The 18,958-nt window shown below is 41.8% G+C and overlaps 1 protein-coding gene and 1 long non-coding RNA gene across 12 annotated transcripts in view; one reads left to right on the forward strand and one right to left on the reverse strand.

Moving 5' to 3' along the window:
- LOC133162487 (uncharacterized) overlaps nt 1-18,958 on the reverse strand; it is an 88,392-nt gene that overhangs the window by 39,614 nt on the left and 29,820 nt on the right. For 7 of the 11 annotated variants that reach the window (XR_009716237.1, XR_009716233.1, XR_009716240.1 and 4 more), the window contains exons 1-2: nt 10,792-11,051; nt 6,927-7,059 (exon numbers count right to left, since the gene is read on the reverse strand). This is a non-coding gene — a long non-coding RNA (uncharacterized LOC133162487). Of the gene's footprint in view, nt 1-6,926; nt 7,060-10,791; nt 11,052-18,958 lie in introns of those variants that run through there. The other 4 variants (XR_009716235.1, XR_009716239.1, XR_009716238.1 and 1 more) reach the window with 2 other exon arrangements.
- Nucleotides 1-18,958, forward strand: part of LOC133162486 (metabotropic glutamate receptor 4-like) — an 88,145-nt gene that overhangs the window by 33,495 nt on the left and 35,692 nt on the right. Inside the window, exon 3 of the mRNA XM_061291697.1 lies at nt 13,306-13,522. Within this exon, the coding sequence (XP_061147681.1) occupies nt 13,306-13,522 (217 nt within the window). The remainder of the gene's footprint in view (nt 1-13,305; nt 13,523-18,958) is intronic.

Genomic DNA, 18,958 nt, shown 5'->3' on the forward strand with positions numbered 1-18,958 from the left:
AAGTATGGCTTTTTTAGACTTTGTGTGGAGGTCTGTTTATACCAAACCTCTCCATCGGATTTCATGTTGCTTTAAATCGGCTATGAATTGAAGAGCGAGTGAGCAGAAAGATTTTTCCACCGGGGGTTGTTGACATCGTTGCGTTATCTTTTCTGCTGCGTTACCTAACGTAATGCATCGAGTGATATACTGTGTTTTCCGGACTATAAGCTTTTCCCCCCAAATTCTGAACCCTGCGGCTTTTTATGTGACTCCATTTCTGGATTTTTATTGAAAAGCTTGATTTATTCTTCTCACATCCGACTAATGGAATTACCGAAGACGTCATTGTGGAACAATGAAAGTGTCAGAGTTCGCCCTCAAACTGAATATTCATTAGCCGTGCTGAAGGAGGAACTGACTAAGAGAGAGAGCAGAGACAGACAGACAGACAGACAGACAGAGACAGACATCATTAAATCGAGCGCGAGACAGGTTTGTTGAGGTTTTGATGCCTTTTTTGTAATGACTGAAATTGACATTGTCAGTTTGAAAACAAGAGCGCACGTAAGCGAGGTAATCACATTCGACATAAACTGAGAAAACAGCACCGCATGATTCCCGTTTGCTTCATTTTGAAGGAAGTTACACAGGAAAGAGTTCTTGAGCTCAGAATTGCTCTCCTCAATAGCTATCCATCCATCCGTTGTTTTAATAGCACTTGTCCTCATTAGTGTTGCGGGTGAGTTGGAGCATATCACAGATTAGTTTGGGCGAGATAAGCACGGTACAACCTGGAGTGAGCGCTCGTCAATTGCGCAGCACATAAACAATCGACCTTCCATCCCTTTTCAATCGTGCCCTGGGTGGGATGGAACCTTGCCGAGCTCCCTTTTTCACACAGAATCTGATGACTCCATCCCAAACCCTGATTTAACTGCACACAATGATTATTTGATCCCAAGTGTGACTCGAACCGACCACATGAAATATTTCAATCGTACCGGGCGGAGAATCAATCTGCAATCAGAACACAGAATAACCTTTAGGGCTTAAATAAATTAAGTCATTCAATTAGCAAAGCGGTGGCGCTTTAGCCGTCTGGCAGGCATTAGCATTCACTTGGAGTTGTGTTCATGCTCGATAAAGGCCTCTGTAGTTCAGAATTCAAAAGTCCCAGCGGTTGTAGGATTTGGAAATGAACTTCTTTGAACTCTTACCTTATTTTGTCTGAAACACTCAGAATCAAACATATTCAATAACTTTGGGGCTCAGCTGTAGATGTTTCCTGCAGTGCAAATCCAGACTTAATGCAAACCATTTGTAAACAGGAATAGATCATTAAAAGTAATTAAGTAAAGTAGACCTCATTGGGAAATTTTGTTGAAAAAGTCATTCAAATAGCAATGAACCAGTGACATTTGTTGTCCATTTTCAAGGGAGGCTCACATTTTATTTAACCTTGTGAGGCAACTGTGGTGTGACTTTGGAGAAGTCACTTATCCCAGGTAAAGGTTTCCAATATATATTACCGTTATTGCTCACTTTCTATTGCCTGTCAAATCTAATTATTCAGGGGGCTGCAATATTTGGATTTTCCCACTCACTTTCTTCGTCTTCCCGTCTCCGACTCGACTGACTCGCCAAACCCCTCTGACCCTGTCGCAGCTGTAAAGCTGCCCATCATCCACTTTTAATCATTAAGCGCTTTCGAAAATGTGCTGTGAAGTGCCAATCGTTGCTACCATGTGCCAGGCCATTTGAGCACACTGATCATGCGATTCTCATGGCAGAAGACGGGAGCGTCCAAGGACGCTATTGCCAGGATCTTCGAGGGATGCACTGACACGTTTGCTCAGCCGTCTTTAACTAAACGGTCTAGCGTGGCCACAAATGAGAGTTTGGCAAGATGTATCCCCATCATCCCTCAGCTAGCGTGCAGTTGTGGCTCTTCTCTTATGCATGAGAGGATGCGTCAAGTATGATCCATGCATGCAGAGAGCAAGTAGGCATGTCACATTGTTCATTTAAGACAATTACCATAGGAAGAACCAATCATGAAATACTTCAGTAGTTTGGGGTTGGTTGACCTTTGAACTGGCAAAGTTCATACCTGGATGGTCTTGCAAATTTGGATAGCTTCTGACCTTAACTCTGACTCACAACTAACACCAACCTTAACTCTGAAGGCTTCAACCTCTTGTAAATATGTTAATATTGTGACTTCGGAGTGAAAACTGTATTGGACAATCTCTTTGGAGATTCCAGTGGTCCGCTTAAAAAAGGAAAAGCTGGATTCCACGGGAAAAAGCTCATAGCTGTGCCACTTCCATTTCCAACACTTCGCTGTGACCAATGCCATTTTCGCCAGTTGCTGTAACAGCGGAATTTATTTGATGTGCTGGTGAGGAAGTGGAGGGGTGGACTATCAACTGGCTTGCCAATAAAATGTCTTCTGCTCCCCGGAACTGTCGATTGGTTCCACCTTATCTACCTTAAACATGCCTCCGCTGACTTCCTTTTCATGGAGGCTTTTCATTGTTTTTGCACATCCACGTAAAAACATCAGTCATTAGTCCATCGCTGAAGAAAAACACCGGTGTTTACCAGGCAACTAAGTCCAATTGAACATTCCTTAATTGATGTCATCGTTCTAAACTGGGATATAAGCTAACAACTCTAGTAAGCCTTGGATTTGACACATTCTGATGACTACAAAGGAAGTGTCTAATGCACAAGAAATGGTAATTTTCTCATCTGCCGAGGCAAGAAGCGGGTGGGTGGGGTGAAAGTGATCGACGCCGCTGAGTGCTCCTCCACATCAGGACTCTCTAAACAATTGGGAAAATATAGACGACAAAGCCCGGCTGGTGGAATTGCTCTCAAAAGGCTCTGATTGAAAGCGTACGTCAGGCAATCAAAGGCCTTGTGTATTTCAAGTCGAGAGGGGTCGAGTCGAGAACGCGGTAAATCCGCCCGCCCTGATCTGCTATTCAGAACCTTGCCGGTTCTTCTGCACACTCGATTGCAGCATTGTAGTCCAAATTGAGTTGACGATACATTCAGTCCAAAGGTCACGGAGCAAATATCGAGATGCAGATCATGCAGGGTTTTTTTTGAGGGGGGGGGGCCTACCCTGTAATTAAGCGACCGCCTGTTGGCTTGAAATGCTGCCAGAGTAGCAATAAAGGGTCCTCAACACCTGCTTGCTTCTCTGAAAAAAGATGTCACAGAGATTGCTAAAAATAGTTTGACTAGCAGCTTGACTCGCTCCAAACACTGTGATGTTGCGAACGCTACATCCCGCTTCTCACAGGTGCAAAAATACAACACGTTAAAGACACCATCGCAGTGTTAAAGTTGTTCAGCGTGATGAACCCTGTGGTGGTGATCACCTTCGAGTCTTCTTTCCCTCAACCGATTTGTGAACCAGCCGTAACCCCGAAAGGGTCACGGCACAAAAAAGCAATTCTGCCGCCAGTCAACACTTTGTCAATGACACCCCAGGTTGCGAGCGGTTATTCCCAGACTCGCGTTGTCATGGAAACATTGCCATCTGAGTCTTCTCATCTGTCACTTACCATTATTGGCACAATCACAGATGAGATAAATCGTTGCGAGCTTTTGTTTTATTACGCTAGACCCTATTGATTAGAAGCTATATTTATAAAATACACTGACGCAATACGCCTAAGCGACATAGCTTGCACAAAGTCCTTCGTTTTCTCGATGTCGCTCTGGCCACATAAGCGACAGTAAGAAACCTCTTGTTAAAAGTCTAAAGCTCGTCTTTAAGCTCTGCACTTGTTATCCCAAAATGGTAATTTTGGAAGTTCGATGATGATGACGTCTTAAGAGGGATATTTTCACAAATCAGCCGATCGGTGAAATGAAACCAACGACATCTGTCGCCTTACAGTCAACGGCTCATCGATCGCCATCACATCAGCTCTCGCCTTGCTACGGTTTTCCACGAGGTCAGACAGTCAAGCGGCCCAGTGGGGGAGCCTTCAGTAATCATCAAAAATTAATCAGGCTCTCTCTCTCTATTTCCCCCTTTATACCCTGGCCACTATATCACCTGCATTAACCCCAGCATGGCTTTGAAGGAAGGGGCACATTTTTAATCACCGAGGCACTGGAAAAGCATCAATAATTGAGACTTTTATTCATTGAACAACAAAGGGAAAGCAAGAGGGAGCATCCAGGAAAGAGGATTCTGCAGGATTTATCCAGTCTAAAGCTGGACAGGAAAGCCTGATCTTTGGGAATTTGGACTGAAATGTCAATGGTGTTTCTTGCAGTGTGCTGCTACATGACGGATGTGTGGGCAAGTGACAAGTGTCACAAAGGCACTGAATGAAGATGATCTCCTTTTTACTTTGACAGCTCGCGGAGAGCGCCCTTTGATAGATTTGGTAAGAATTGATTGCATTTTATGGTCAATTCCAACATGAAGTATATTTTGTTTTATTTTCTAAGCGTCTCCACCACATTGTCCAGTGAGGGAGCGGCCTTCCATTTTCTATATTATTGCCCGCTTTTATTGGATGAAAGGACATGAGCTATGTTTCTCTTTTGGTCCGCTCTTGATCGCTATTGAGGCAAAAATGCAGGTTTTAAAGTGGAACAACAAATGGATGGAGCCACCAGGCTCTTTTATTTGTCTGTGTTCTTCACTCTTTTATTTATTTATTTATTTTTACCGCATTTCTCCTCGGCTGTATGCGCCAAGTGGCTATTGTTCATAAATGCAGAGCAGCTGCCAGCAGCACCTTGCATACTAATGAATTCACGGGGAGAATATTTATTATTGCAGTCCACCCTGGGAAAAGATACCATTAATCGCACGCTTGCCTGCAAACTTTATTTTTTAAGATACAAATCTTCAACTGGCCAATGTATTCAGAGACGGACAGAATTAAAGACGAAATGTCTTTACAAGTTGAATTACAAACTGGGTATTGAAATGAGCTGCTCTAAATGGAAATTGCTTGCCCCAGAGTGCGCGAGTGCAAATAACAGCATATTTGTTACACAGCCTTGATTTTAATTTACTACAGTGACCAGAATGGGGGGGAAAAAACAGTTTTTCACATAAAGGATTAGGACTGGGATCTGTGTTCATTTTTCCCTGTGGTTTATTAAAAGCAGATTCAAGCAATATTCAAGCCAAATTTAAAGGGTTTTCTTGGACCATGAAAGAGCGCAAAGGCTTAGATGATTAGATGAGGTCTGATATAGATTATCGTCATTATCTTGTGGTGCGGGGTGTGTTAAGATTTATTGGTAGTCCCAATGAACTCAAGGTTTGGGGCTAGCAATTGTAAATATTATAAAGGAATATAAAGTGTTGGCTCTCTTATTGCAGAGCTTGTCAAAAAATCCGCATTGACATGTGGTTTTCCAACGTATGCAACTCTACACTAATGTGTTATGTTAAACCTGATTGCGCATATGCAACATTGACTACATGAATGAACACCATCTGGTTTCTTTTTTTTTGCAATGTGTCATCAAAATGCTGAGATTTTTCCTTTCAGGTTTAATTCAGACGACAACTATTTTTGAGGTGCATCTCATTAAAAATACATCAAGAAAGTAAATGTACGTGATAAAAAACAAGCTTGAAGTGGAAGTCTTTTTTTGTCTTTGAGATGCCAAGTTTCAGGTCATTGGTGATGCGGTTAAGAGAGGCAAGGTTCACCCCGGATTGTTCAGTAGCCAATTGCAGAAGTCTTGTAAAATCAGCTTGTATCATCTTAAGCTATCAAAGCTTCAAGACTCAAAGTTTCCATAGCTTGCGTGTGAACTTGGTTTGAACTCCATGTCGTTAGTCAGACTGCTATAAACTAAGGATACCATTTTTTAAAGCAAAAGTCCCAAATACACCCGCAAGTCTGAGAAATGAACCACGAGTCATCGTCGCACAGCCAGTTTTTCAACTGCGGCTGATAATAGCTTATTGATCAACGCGTGAAGTGAGACTGATGCTGCTTCGTGGATATTGATGATTGCTAAATATTCTCCACTGGCACCACACACACCACCCATTATTTTTTTTTTCTAGCTGAATTTTGAAAAGATAACTTATTGTCAATATTTACAGAGGTTAAGGTTAATTGAGTAATGCACAAAGAACCTCAGGACAAATTACAAAAGTAGGGATGATCAATAGAAAAAAGTTTGATGCTCTCCTTTTCCATTCTTTTATAATGGGGCATACATATAATTTACTTGTGGTTGTGCAACAGCGCATTAGTCAATTAGTTTCAAATGTGAAGAAAAAACATAATATAAAAGTACACTTGTCAAGGGCAGTGAATGTTAATTCCCCCCCCCCCCCCCCCCCCTTGCTTTTCATGTGCACCTCGAGGCTGAGCTTTCAATATTCCAATCCCAAAAAAGGTTAAACCTCTCCCACATTCCTTGTACACAGTCATGAAACAGCTGCTATCAGACAAACTCAAGGTCATCGAGTTAGCTTCATTCCTGAATCCCAACAGGAAGCACCTGTCTTCTTTGGCAGTCTTGATAACTTCTACTATGTGACCGGATCCCAGTATTTTATGCGTGCCATTAGCGTTCATTCAATAGGACTCGTGGCCTGAGTAATTATCCACCAACTGCGAAGAAAGGACTAAGATTGAGATACTCTGTGACCAGTGTCTTACATTTGATGCCATCTTTTTGTTCTGTTTGACAAAAGCAGCACTCAGTAAAGATCTATAGAAAACCACTTTTGAGTTTCTTTTGAAATGCTCGTCACAACATCGCCAGTACAGTTAATTAACAAAGGTTTGGATCCAATTGGTAATAATGGACAATTTTAAAAAGCAGATTGATGGTTGAAATTTGGAGTTAATGCTGTATTGACATAGAATACACAGGAGATGTGAGAAGCACTATAGTCAGGGTGAGCTCAAGTGGAAAAATCGAGTTCAAACCTCCTCCTGCAGCTTTGTCTTCAGGTAATTGTGTTACCACAGACAGGAACTACATTCTCAATTATACTTCCACCCGTCTGCCTATTATCCACCCATAGAGTTCAGGGGGTGCAGGGAGCTGCTGTGCCAGCGACTAGAAGAAAAACAACAGACAATTTAAATTGTGTTTACTAACTTTGTTTTTTTGAAAAACCTCGGCTAGCTGGCTGTCCAAACTGATTGTAAGTCCAAGCTAAAAAAAAAAACCTGAATGTCAAGTCTTCCTTTCCCAGAGCGGTGGTCTGTGTATTTTTAATAAAGCACAATAAAAACAAGGCCGTTGATGCTGTTCAAGACCTTCAACAAGGCTTAAGTGTGCACCCACACGAAAAAAGAATGGAAATCGCCAAACAGGAGGTCAGGTTTCATTCAAAGAAACATTAAAGTAGACAGACGACTTAGAGAAAGTGAGGGGTAAGGGTCTTTCAGGTGAAATTTCACGAGGCTAATCTTCACAGGTGAATTAAATTTGACTTCTACATTTTGAATGCACATGTCCAACCTTGCAATGTTTCAAAACTCAGACTTTATTCAATTTGTATCCACACACAGTAACAAAAAGAGTTGTTGAGCGGCATACTATTGTCCTCTGAGTTTATGGGCAGAAGTCTCCGGTGACTCCGCGTTTGAATGTCAAAGGAGAGTTTACTGTCCCCTATTCCACCCAGGTACTTAAAGCTGCCTGCTATTTCGGCTGCTTTGTTGTTGATAGTGACGTGGTACAGGAGAGTGGAAGGACTGATTGTGATTGTTTACTCTTTTGTTTAGTGACATTTTAATGGAGGTGGCTGGGTAGCATGAGTGATGACTTTGGGGTAGTTCAGAAAAGAATGGTTCTCTGTGAGGAGGCCGAGGCTCATACTGGTAGTTTGTCCTGGCAGATGAGATGATGCGGTCAATGGTGTATACAGGAAATGACTCGTGGGGGTCCAGAATGTTTCTGAGCATTGGTAATGTTATTGCATCACAAAACTTAGAGTTCAAGTAAACATTTACAGTTTGATTTACGCAGTCTATGAAAAGCGGGTGTAAAATTGGCTTCTTTTGTGTTAGAGGATGACCTTTGACCATGTTCAATCAAGTATAACTTTTTGAGATTTCACCTAAATATAAAGTGCATTATAGATTAAATGGATATAATTATTATTATTATTGTATTAGTATGTGCTGCACTGATCAATTTAGAGTCTTCAACTGCATGGTTTTGGAGCGTGAGAAACAAGCATGGGGAGAACATGACAAGCCCTCACTGGAATGCTTGAGCCAAAATTTAAACTGGAGACCTTTTGACTGTTAGGCAGATGTGCAAACCACTAATCCCCAGTGCTGTAACTGGAATCAGAACAACAACAAAAAAAACTCAATAATGGCATTTTTCCTGCATTACTATCTACAAGGACACAGGCAGGATGTACTAGGTGGTTATTTCATTTATATTCACACCCTCCACTATGTGTCCTTCAGGAAATACTAGCACAACAGACAACTTTGACAGTGTTCTTCCTTGGCATCCACTGGGGAAAAAAACTTTGTTCCTTCCCCCCCTCCCATGATGATATGTGTTTAATAGTCAGCTCCAGCTACAAAGACCTTTTTTTTTTGCATCAACCACATCTCCAGATGCCTCAGTGACATACTATCGAGGCTTTCAACAGAAGATGGAAAAGAAGGCCCAGCAAGGTAGACAATTTTTACCTGTGGAGAGAGGCTCTTCTATTCCTTTTTTTTTTTTTAGGTATTTGATCAGAGCCTTTCTGCGGTACTTGCACTTCCTGTCTTGGCACCAAAGCCATCATTCAGTCATAGTGGACACTAACAGCGTGTATGTTTTTATATAGAGCTTTTCATATACCGGGGAATGCCTTCAAGCTTGTAAAAAGAGAACCTCCCTAGTGGTGCTTCTTTGAAACCTCCTCGCTTCTATGGAAGATTTACTCTTTAATGTTTAATGAGAGAGGCTGGCTTCAGTTCCCACCATATGTGATTGAATGATGACCAGTCCAGTGGGTAGGTTTGTTCTATGTAGCGAAAAGATCACTCATTCATTCAAATTCAAGCTTTTTTTTTTTTGTCCTCAACAGGCTTCTGTGTGAGCAGTTGGCTTTTGGCGACAAAAGACCAAAGTCTTATCCAAAGCAAGTTTGGATAGTAATATGTGCGGGGCTTGACATACTATACTTCATGCAATGCAATGAAAATCAACTGACTACAGTAAACCCTCCTCTATCACGGGGGTTACGTTCCAGAACACCCCCACAAAATGCTGACTCCACAATATAGAAATACACAAAAATATATCTTTTCTTTTAACCCCTTAACAGTCCAGAGTATCGCATGCAGGACAGTTGCTATTTACAGAACAAGCCGGGGAATTTGCGACACCAACAAATATTCATGTAGTGTCCATTTTGTTTGGATTGCTTACTACCACGGATTGTCTGCATCTCAACACTTTTTGATTTCTTCATGATTTTAATGCTGAGGATAGCAGCTCGACACTTGGTGGACAGAAACTGGGCACTTTTCGGGCGATAGATATACTTGAAATGTTTACATTGAGCTCAAAGGCAGCAGCGCCTCTCCAGTAGCCAGACAGCCTCCTAATTGCCGTCAGCCACCGAGGCACAGATGAAAGTTTGACTTTGTCGGAGTAAGTCGAGCAGCAAATGGCGAAACCTCTGAATGGAAAAGCAATCCCCGCATAATGATACTACAAATCAGATTCTCGCTGCTGCGAGATTGCGTGGCAAACAATGGGGACTTTATGCCGTCGTTTCAATCGAGGCGTCGTGATATGAAGTGCCGAGGTGCACGGTAGTGGAAATGAATTGATTATGTCCGTTATATTATTACACAAAGAGACCTAATTTGTCTCTCTTAGTGTATTGTTGTGGGCTATTATGTTGGTTCTAATGACTTTACATCATACGCGACTTGCTCGTCTGTCACACCGGGTCTCACCAATGTTAATTCTTTTTGTGGTAGAATACACAAACAATTTGATAAAGAAACTGTTTTGATAACAAAAGTGTATTTGAATGAAATGTGCCATGTACCCTGTGGAGCAATATCAAATGGTGTTTGGCTCTTATTTCTCAAAAATATTTAATATCTGTCATTTTGAGCAGAATTCAATGGGGAAGAAGAGCTCTCTTAACACGATTCAAATACATTATCTACTAAAGTCCCCTGATAAGGTACTCTCATAACGTCCGTGCAGTGTCTCTTTAAAGTATATTGCTTTAACCCCACCTGTCCCCCAGAAGAAGAAAAAAACCACCTAGAGATTTACTTGGCCAGCTTTGGACTGCTCCATAACATTTCCATATCTCACATTTGACCTTTAATAGTTTGACAGCGGGCTGAATTGAGAGGATGAGACAAAGCCAATAGGATTTCACTTGTACGTATTTTAGGCTTTATCTACTACATGGCTTCAATCTACGCTATGGCCCAAAACCACCACATTTCCTCAAATACTCGACTGTCAGTTTATTTTCTCAACTGCAGCGACGACTGGGGGTTTATTTGATGCAATTCAACTTCCGGAGGACACAAACAACGTAAAAAGCTGCATGATTGAGTTACTTGTATTAGCGTTGCAGTAATTCTAATGCAAGCTGTATTGTGATATGCTTACTTCGGTTAGTATTTGCGGCACAGCTGCATGTTGTGGTGAAGGTTTGCTTTACAGCTGTGAAAACACGCTGACATGTACTTTGTAATAACATTTAGCTTTTTGCATGACGCCCATGTCTGAAGACCATCATTTTATTTTGCTTCAAAGAGTACTTCATGTGCAAAACCATCAAAATCTTTTACGTACCAGAATAATCTGTCTGCCAACAGGGTATAAACCTTCCACTCGCATCTGAGCTCCTTGTTTGCTCCTCCATCTTAAGGGCCTGGTGGGCTCCCTGGTGGTCCTTTTGAGTGTCCAAGAGGCCCGGGGATTCTTTCAAGCACCTCTTAGGTGTGCTTATAGAGTCAGAGTCCCATCTGTTAAAGACGGACACAAGTAGCATTGTATCAGGAGCAGTATTTTGTGCGCTTTTCCTTTGGCACAGATGGGGTATGACAATAAAACAGGACATGTGACTTTTTGTGACGCACATATGACGTCTTTGGTTTTTTTTGTAATGCATCCATAGACAAAATGAAAAGATAGCCTGTGACAATAACAGGGCGTCATTTATTGCTGTGGTGTAGCATCATTATGTGTCCCTTTTTGTGACCCCACCACATAGAGGTCAACTTCATAATGGCAGAATCAGAAAGTCCCTGTTTTGCGTTTTATTTGGCTTTTATGTGATGCCATCATACACTAGACATAATGTGACGACAACCACACTGGCAAAAAACTTAATCCCTAACAACCATTTGCCATGTGGCATTGAAAGTCTACAGACAGATGGCCTTAACCCTCAATGATGACAGCATGTAATTGTTCAATTTGCATCAGGCGGCGGAGTAAACAATGAAGATGTTTTCGTGGAGGGATTAGCGAAGACAGAAGGAACGGGGGGGAAAAAAAAAAGCACAGGTGGGAAGTTATTAGCATAACAATGCCAGGTCGATGTACCTGCCGGCTGTTCGCTTGTGTTTAGCAAGCTATTTTACCACAGGGATGAATAATGGTAGGCTCACGGGTGATGTTCACCTTCAATTGGGGGGGAACATGACTCATGTACTGGAGCCAATGGAAGGATGAGGTCATATTGTCAACCACTGCCAGGACTGAAAAGGTTACATACTGAATACTATTTGTTGCTGAGAAATTCCTGATCCACACTTCTACCCACTTATTGGTAATATAGTTCATATTTGTGGAAATGTGAATATTTATTACTTCCCAAGACAAATCGTGATTAATCTGCAATCTATTTCCTGCATTATAGTTTTTGGTTTTACACTCTTGGTCATCACTGGTCCCACTTATATGTTGGCATTACAAAAAAAGCCAAGGTAAAAGCAAACGCACTTAGTATTGCTTGTTGCTATGCTAGCATTACATCAGCATGCTGAATTATGATTGTTAGGGGAGGAAGGGGATTCCTGTACTGATCATCTGGCACTAACCCTGACGCAGTCTGTTAGTGAGCATCGTGCCCCGTTAGCATGAAGTGGAAAAAAAATAGAATCCCCACAAAGACACTTTATTCCGAGGCTCTCTGCTGAGTTGTGCGCTCTTGAAAGCACATGGCTGCACACGATGCAAACACACATCTCCTGCCAAGCCCAGGTACACTGACAAACCGGAGGGATGAAGTTTTCTGGACTTAACTTTAGGGATAAAAGACACTGGTGCAACTTTTGAGAGGGATCCAAATGGGAAACTGTCGTGCTTTTTGGAGTTGGCAGCGTGACGATGCTCTAAATAGAAGATTCAGATGGATACAATAGCAAAAAAACATTTTTTTTTTAATGAATTCAGGTGGACACGTCTATAAGAAGAGGACACATTATGTACTGTAATGAGCAATGATGGAAGCCGTTGCTGGACTGACAAGTGTCCGTCTGGGTTGGACTGAAATAATGACGAATGACGTATTGATCAAATTTGCATGGCCATCTCTGCTGAAAAGCATATTGTTTGTTCCCATCTAAACTTAAAACCTTGTTTTGCAAAGGTGATGTATTTCCCACCTCCTGAAAACCAAGAAAACCGACAACATTTTATCAGCGACATTTTGAAATATTAAACAAGGTGCAATTTGTGCATCTCTATCAGCAAACCATGCATCACTTTGGCAGGTTTCAGTGTGCCTGCTACATCCAAAAAAAAAAAAAGTGTTATTTTGGGTTTCAGACTGTACCCGCTGAAGAGCTTACACCGAGTAACATACTGTAGCTGACAAGAAATAATTGCCAGGTGCACTTGTCAGCTCTTGGTGTAAATATCAAAACTCCAAACGGCAGTCTTATGTGTGTCACTGAAAGATAAAGTACAATATTCATCTTATTTTCAACACCTTTGGCCTCCATTTCAGTAATATCCGCAAAGGTTTTCTTTCATCGACAATTTCCAGGTGAAAATGTATTTTGGATGTTTCCAACATAACCAATCCAACAGAAATGTCTGTGAACATGTCTTGTGAAAGAGGTCTTACAGAGAAGTCACAAAGGCTTCATTGAGATCTTTTCGTAAACATCAGAAAGTTGAATACACCAAAGCCGACCGAGACAGTCCTCAGAGAACTGATGATGCTGCACATGTCTTCATCTGATCTTCTATATCCAAGACAATGTTGTTGATATCAAAGACAGTCAGTCCAGAGTCTTCAAGAAGCCAGAAACCATTTCCAAACAGAATGACGTCAGTGTTGTTCTTTATTTCCAGATCCCCCAAGTGAGCTACGCCTCCACAGCTCCGGAACTGAGCGACAACACCCGCTACGACTTCTTCTCCCGGGTGGTCCCGCCGGACACGTACCAAGCCCAGGCCATGGTGGACATTGTCAAAGCCATGCGCTGGAATTATGTCTCCACCGTGGCCTCGGAGGGCAACTACGGCGAGAGCGGAGTCGAAGCGTTCATCCAGAAATCTCGGGAGGATGGTAAGTGAGTTGAGAGAACGTGTGGGTTGGGGGGGGTGGAGTGCTAAAGGTGGCGGCGCAGATTTTCCCTTTCATCAATTTATCCGAGTGGACATATTGTACTACGCTGCAGAAAATTGCCCAGGAACATATTAATTAGTTCCAGAACAAGGAACGCGTTGAAAGCCCTTTGATCGAATCTCTGAAAGGCTTCTTATTGCTTTTAAAAATGACAAGGCTTCATATATGCGACATCAATGTGTTACCATATGTAACATCTAAAGGGGTTCGAAGCATCGGACATACTCTGCTAGTCATTTATCTTCTATAGCCTTTCCCAGCAAAAGCTTTGGCAAGAGATGTGAGGTACAACCTTGACCACTCACTACACAAATGACGAGTCACAGACCATTTAGAGTCGTACCTAACGTTTTTGGAACATGGAAGCTCGGCAAAGGGCCAAATAAAATCTACGCAAACTCCATACAGGGAGATCGGAGGTGGGATCCAAACCCTGGCTCACAGAACTGCGCGGCAGATTTTACCCACTACTGCAAAGTCCATCTTTTATTTTTCCTTTGCGCTCGGTTGCGTCAAGGAATGAGGTATGGAATCCACTTGTGTATTGATTAGCGCTGTCTTTTTGAAAAACACATCTCCTTCTGTAAAAGTGCAGTCTTTATATTATGTTTGCAGGGTATGAGAAAAGAACCTTGCAGATGATAGAAGATGCTCACACAGTACCGTTGGTGGAAGTAAAAATGGAACGCCATAAGATAACTACCCACGTTTGTTGTAACGCAGTAATTTAAAACATAGTTAATTCAAATATAATCCAATGGGCTGATGATCAACGTGTTGAATTGAAAATAGCAAATTTCCAAAATCTGGTTTCACTTTGTTATGTTATGGACTCATCCAGTATTTGAATGATTCAAAAATAATGTTTGTTTTATTTTCTGCAATATGCACTCTCAAATTGAGAAGATTTTAAAAAAAGAGATGGGAATTAACAAGTTTTTTAAAAATCCAATTTATCCATTAATTGACATTAATGGAAAATTAAAATAATCATTAGTTGCAGCCCTAAAATGTTGGGCCCAATATCCAGAGACAGCCCATCAATATTAGGGTTTTTTTTTTTGGGTGTGTTTGGCTGAGCTAAAAAAAAAAAGTCACAGAATGCTGAGGAACATACGTTCTCCTTTTGATGGTCTCCAAGAGAGGAGAGTGGGTGTCTGACTGTGCACCATGAAAGCGCTCTTGGCACCGCAGCAGCAGCAGCAGCAGCACGATACCAGATTGGCAACGCCACAAACTCCTCTGCGGCGTTCCTTTCTGTGGTTCCTGTGGAGTCGCCTCCACCAAGCACTTCCAGCACATGCTTGTCACTGTATTATGCAACTTTTAATTCCAGCCCATCACTCCGTTTGTGATTTTGTACAAACAGTATTAAGTATGAGGGATGAATCAGGGCTCATTGGCAATTAGATTCAAAGTCAATATTTCCTCCCAGTGAGGACGAGTCTTCATTAAAAACTGGCAGTGTCGAGACTGCGGAAGAAAATGAAGCTTATATTTCACTTTGTGTAAGTGTTTTCTAATTCCACGAGCACGCTTGCCGGCTCGATTCACTTTGTTCCGTTGTTTAAGGCTTAATATTTACAGAAAGCAGTCCGGTGAATTATGAGAGTCAGCTGCTTCAGCAACAACCCCGACGTGACCTGCTTTGAATTCATAGTCGGCTTGCCTCCCTAAAGAGAACGAGCAATAAAAGAGAGAACAAAGTGAGGTAGGTGCTGAATATGAGAATAGTATATAAAAAGACCGAGTGAAGGGACTGGTTGATTTCTGCTTTTCAATTTATCATGTCTGGTAAACACTGTGGCCTTGAACACTCTCTTTCTTGGTCCATTTCCAGCCGATTGGTATCTCTCATGAGCTGACCATCCTCTCACTGTGATAAAGTGAAATTACTTTTGTAAAAACAAACACGAGTTGGGAAACATCACCAAAGTGGACATGTTTGCTGTACGAATTGAAACAACAAGTTGCTTGTCAAACTTGTATGAGACTGCGAGAGGGTAAAGGTAGACTTTCCTGGAAAGTGTCCAGAATTGGATGGTAGCAGATGACGAAGATTTTTGGGTGTGAATAATTCTGGGCTTGACTGTACATCCAACTGACAATTTGACTTCTATGGAGTTGATACTTTTAATTCATCTGACCAAATTTGGTTGTGGAAGAGGCCGTGGCATGCTATTTAAGAACGGCAGTAACTTTACAGGACAAACATTTCTAAGGTAAGACTGTGTTTGTGTGGTAGAACCTTTGCTGAATAACATTTTGTCCAAAACAAGCAATATCATAAAAAGACTGAGATTTCTTATTCTTAAATGAATTGAGTTATCGAAATACTGCATTCATTTGAGACTGAGTCCCACATTTGAATGCAGGCAAGCCTCTCAGAGATGTTGATTACTTTGGAACATCCCCCCCCAATAAATGTCATTAATCAACTTAATGAAAAACAGTGTCAATAAGACCCCTAACAAGATTTCCCCGGCAAACCGACAGCCCGCTCGGCAGCCACATGAGAAAGCCTGCTAATGGAGTCACTGCCATCTCCGTTTGATGAGGAGGATTACAAGCTTTAGCTCCTCACTTTGGGTGACTAACTTGATACATGCAGAGAATGCAAAATGAAAAAGTCAATAGCCTTACATACTCTAGAGAAGCCAATACACGAGACTACACTTCAAGAATGAATATTTGAATACATAAAATTTTCTTAAGAACATCCAACAATGATTCATTTAATTTTCCAAAGACACAAAATTAAAAAGCACTGTTTAACTATAACAGTCATGTTTTGTTCCGCAACTCAGCTGCCCGGTAAAACAACTGTTTGTTCATCATATAATCTCCCCAAATACAGTGAATACAGTAAACGTGTAGTTGCAAATAACCATTCTCCAAATACCTCACTGACACTCATGAAATCAACCATGAAAAATCAAATTATAGGGTGATTTATTTCCAGGGAACGTAGGGTCATAAACGAAAGGACGAGTGACCGCTCGGGTGTGGGAATTGATGGCACTCGATGAAAAGATTGGTGTTCATCGAAATGATGATAAATCACCCTGAGGGGGAACAGATTTCAACAGAATATAGCTACTTGAAACAGAAATCAAACATGTAGTGGCTGTCAAAATAGGATTTATGATTTGGCCGCACCAGTACCCCAAACTGATACGGTTGCAAATAGTTGGGACACTGCTGTCACGATCCATTTGTTGCATTTATTTCTCACATGGCATATACTAGCCACATTTATCGCTGCCTCATGCTAAAGCCCTACTAGTCTACAAACAAAAACAGTGCAGCTCAGACTCTGGACATCCATCCATTATCTGAACTGCTTATTCAAACGATTGCGGTTTTGAAACCATGAATTTTTAAAACCTTGGAACGGCTCTTGCCAATATCAGATATGGGTCACTTGAACCGTGCATGGGTTAACCAAGCGTTCAGTCAGAATCAGCCAATCGGACCCGCAGTGTAAATCCAGCCATCGTTTGCAGTTGACTTTCATGTAAATTCTCCGGTAAGATGGCGCTCGAGAGATGTCCCTTGTGTTTTCTTAACACAAAGCAATAAAAGCAGATCTTTTTAAACGTCGGTCGTAGCCGTCACCCACAGGGAAGGATCAAGCGTGACGTTCCGGCTTCCATCCACAAAGCCGGCGAATATCTGAGCGCTGTAACCCTCTCAACATCTTTATTACGTGGCAAGACCCAAAATAACCCCTTCAAGTCCCTTCAGATTTGCCCGGTTGCAATTTGCTTAACAATTAGGCGCCGCGGCTTAATTGGGTGAGCCGACGAGCTGATTGATGATTTGGCTGCCTCGCCGACTTAACGGTGGAGTGACCCTCTTAGCGGGAGATGTATCACACCAGGCAATTTTCTTAAGCAAGTCACACCACGTGACCCTTGATCCAGAACATTAGTTATCATGTCGTTCTGTCGGAAAAAGCTCAGCGCCTCACGTGATGTATGTGGGAATAATTGCCTGTCACCTCATTTCTCATGCAAGGAAAGGTTCAAATGGAGCAAAAGCCATAGATTAGGATGTGGGGGAGGTTACGGGTGACGGTGGTAGTGGGAGGGGGCGTGATGTTTAATTGATCCCAAAGTACCCTTAGGGCAGTGCTTCTCAAATAGTGGGGCGCGCCCCCCTTGGGGGGCGCGGTGCTATTCCTGGGGGGGCGCGTGTGACCCTGGGGAACAGGCTTTTTTTTTGGCAGTACTAGAATAAAGTGTAATTGCGCGTTTACTACAGCAGGGGGCAGTGGCGCTCTCATTGTTACTTCTGTCACGTTTGCGACAGTGCAACATTTTACGATTTACAAGACAAGTTAGGATAGTCACGGTGGGGAGGGGGGGGCGCGAATAGTTTTCTTCTTGCTAGGGGGGGGCGTAACAGAAAATAATTGAGAAGCACTGCCTTAGGGGGATTCAGCATCCATTGGCAGAAACATGCAATGTGAATTGCAACAGATAAGGTAAGCCAAGACAGTATGTTAACAGTGGAAAATAAACACAAGTACCAAAAAAAGGTAGATGATCTTATTTTACGCTTTTTTTCTGAACCAATTTACACTGAAGAAGGGCTAGGGGAAAAAGTACCACTCCAAATCCATTCAATTACTTTATTACTCGTTGGAATAATCAACAGGATAATACATTCTCAATGATTAGGCAGTACTTTCGGGGATTATGTTCCTTCTATACCATTTTTTTTCTGTGTTGGTATTTGTGGTGTCAAGCAAATACATTTTTTTCTCAGCTATTAATCCCACAATCTTTTTTTTTTATATTAGCGTCATTAATCACATTCTCTACTTCTGTAAGCATTTTATTTTATCTTTTTTAAATGATTGAAATCATTTAAACTGATCTCCAAAGAAAGGTTAATCCTTTAACTTTGACAACACTCGTCAATATATGTTTACACTGTCTTTAAATAAGACGACAATAGGAGGGCATGGAGGATTTTAAAATGCTCTCTCCGTATCGCTAGTGAGTCTGGAACCGAACTAACATGATGAACACTAAACCGTGCATCAATTATCACTCATCTGAACCTCTGGTTGAGAAGAAATGTGATTTTTTGTCTGTCTGCATGTGGGCTTGCAGGCCCGTAGAGCCACTTAAGTGTTAGAGCACCCGTAGGATTAGTTTTAAATTAGAATATTGACTTACGAGTTATTGATCACCTCATTGAAAACTGGGCCATCCATCCTTACTGTGTGTGTGTGTGTGTGCGTGGGGTCAGGGGGTGGGCAATAGAATGTCAAGATGATGGACTATAATTTGTCACGAGTTAAAGTCAATGTATAGAATGTGTGTCGTATCGATTTTTCAGTGAAAAACAATCTGTACCGTGTAA

Source organism: Syngnathus typhle, linkage group LG11 (assembly GCF_033458585.1).
Source record: "Syngnathus typhle isolate RoL2023-S1 ecotype Sweden linkage group LG11, RoL_Styp_1.0, whole genome shotgun sequence".
Lineage (NCBI taxonomy): Eukaryota > Metazoa > Chordata > Actinopteri > Syngnathiformes > Syngnathidae > Syngnathus > Syngnathus typhle.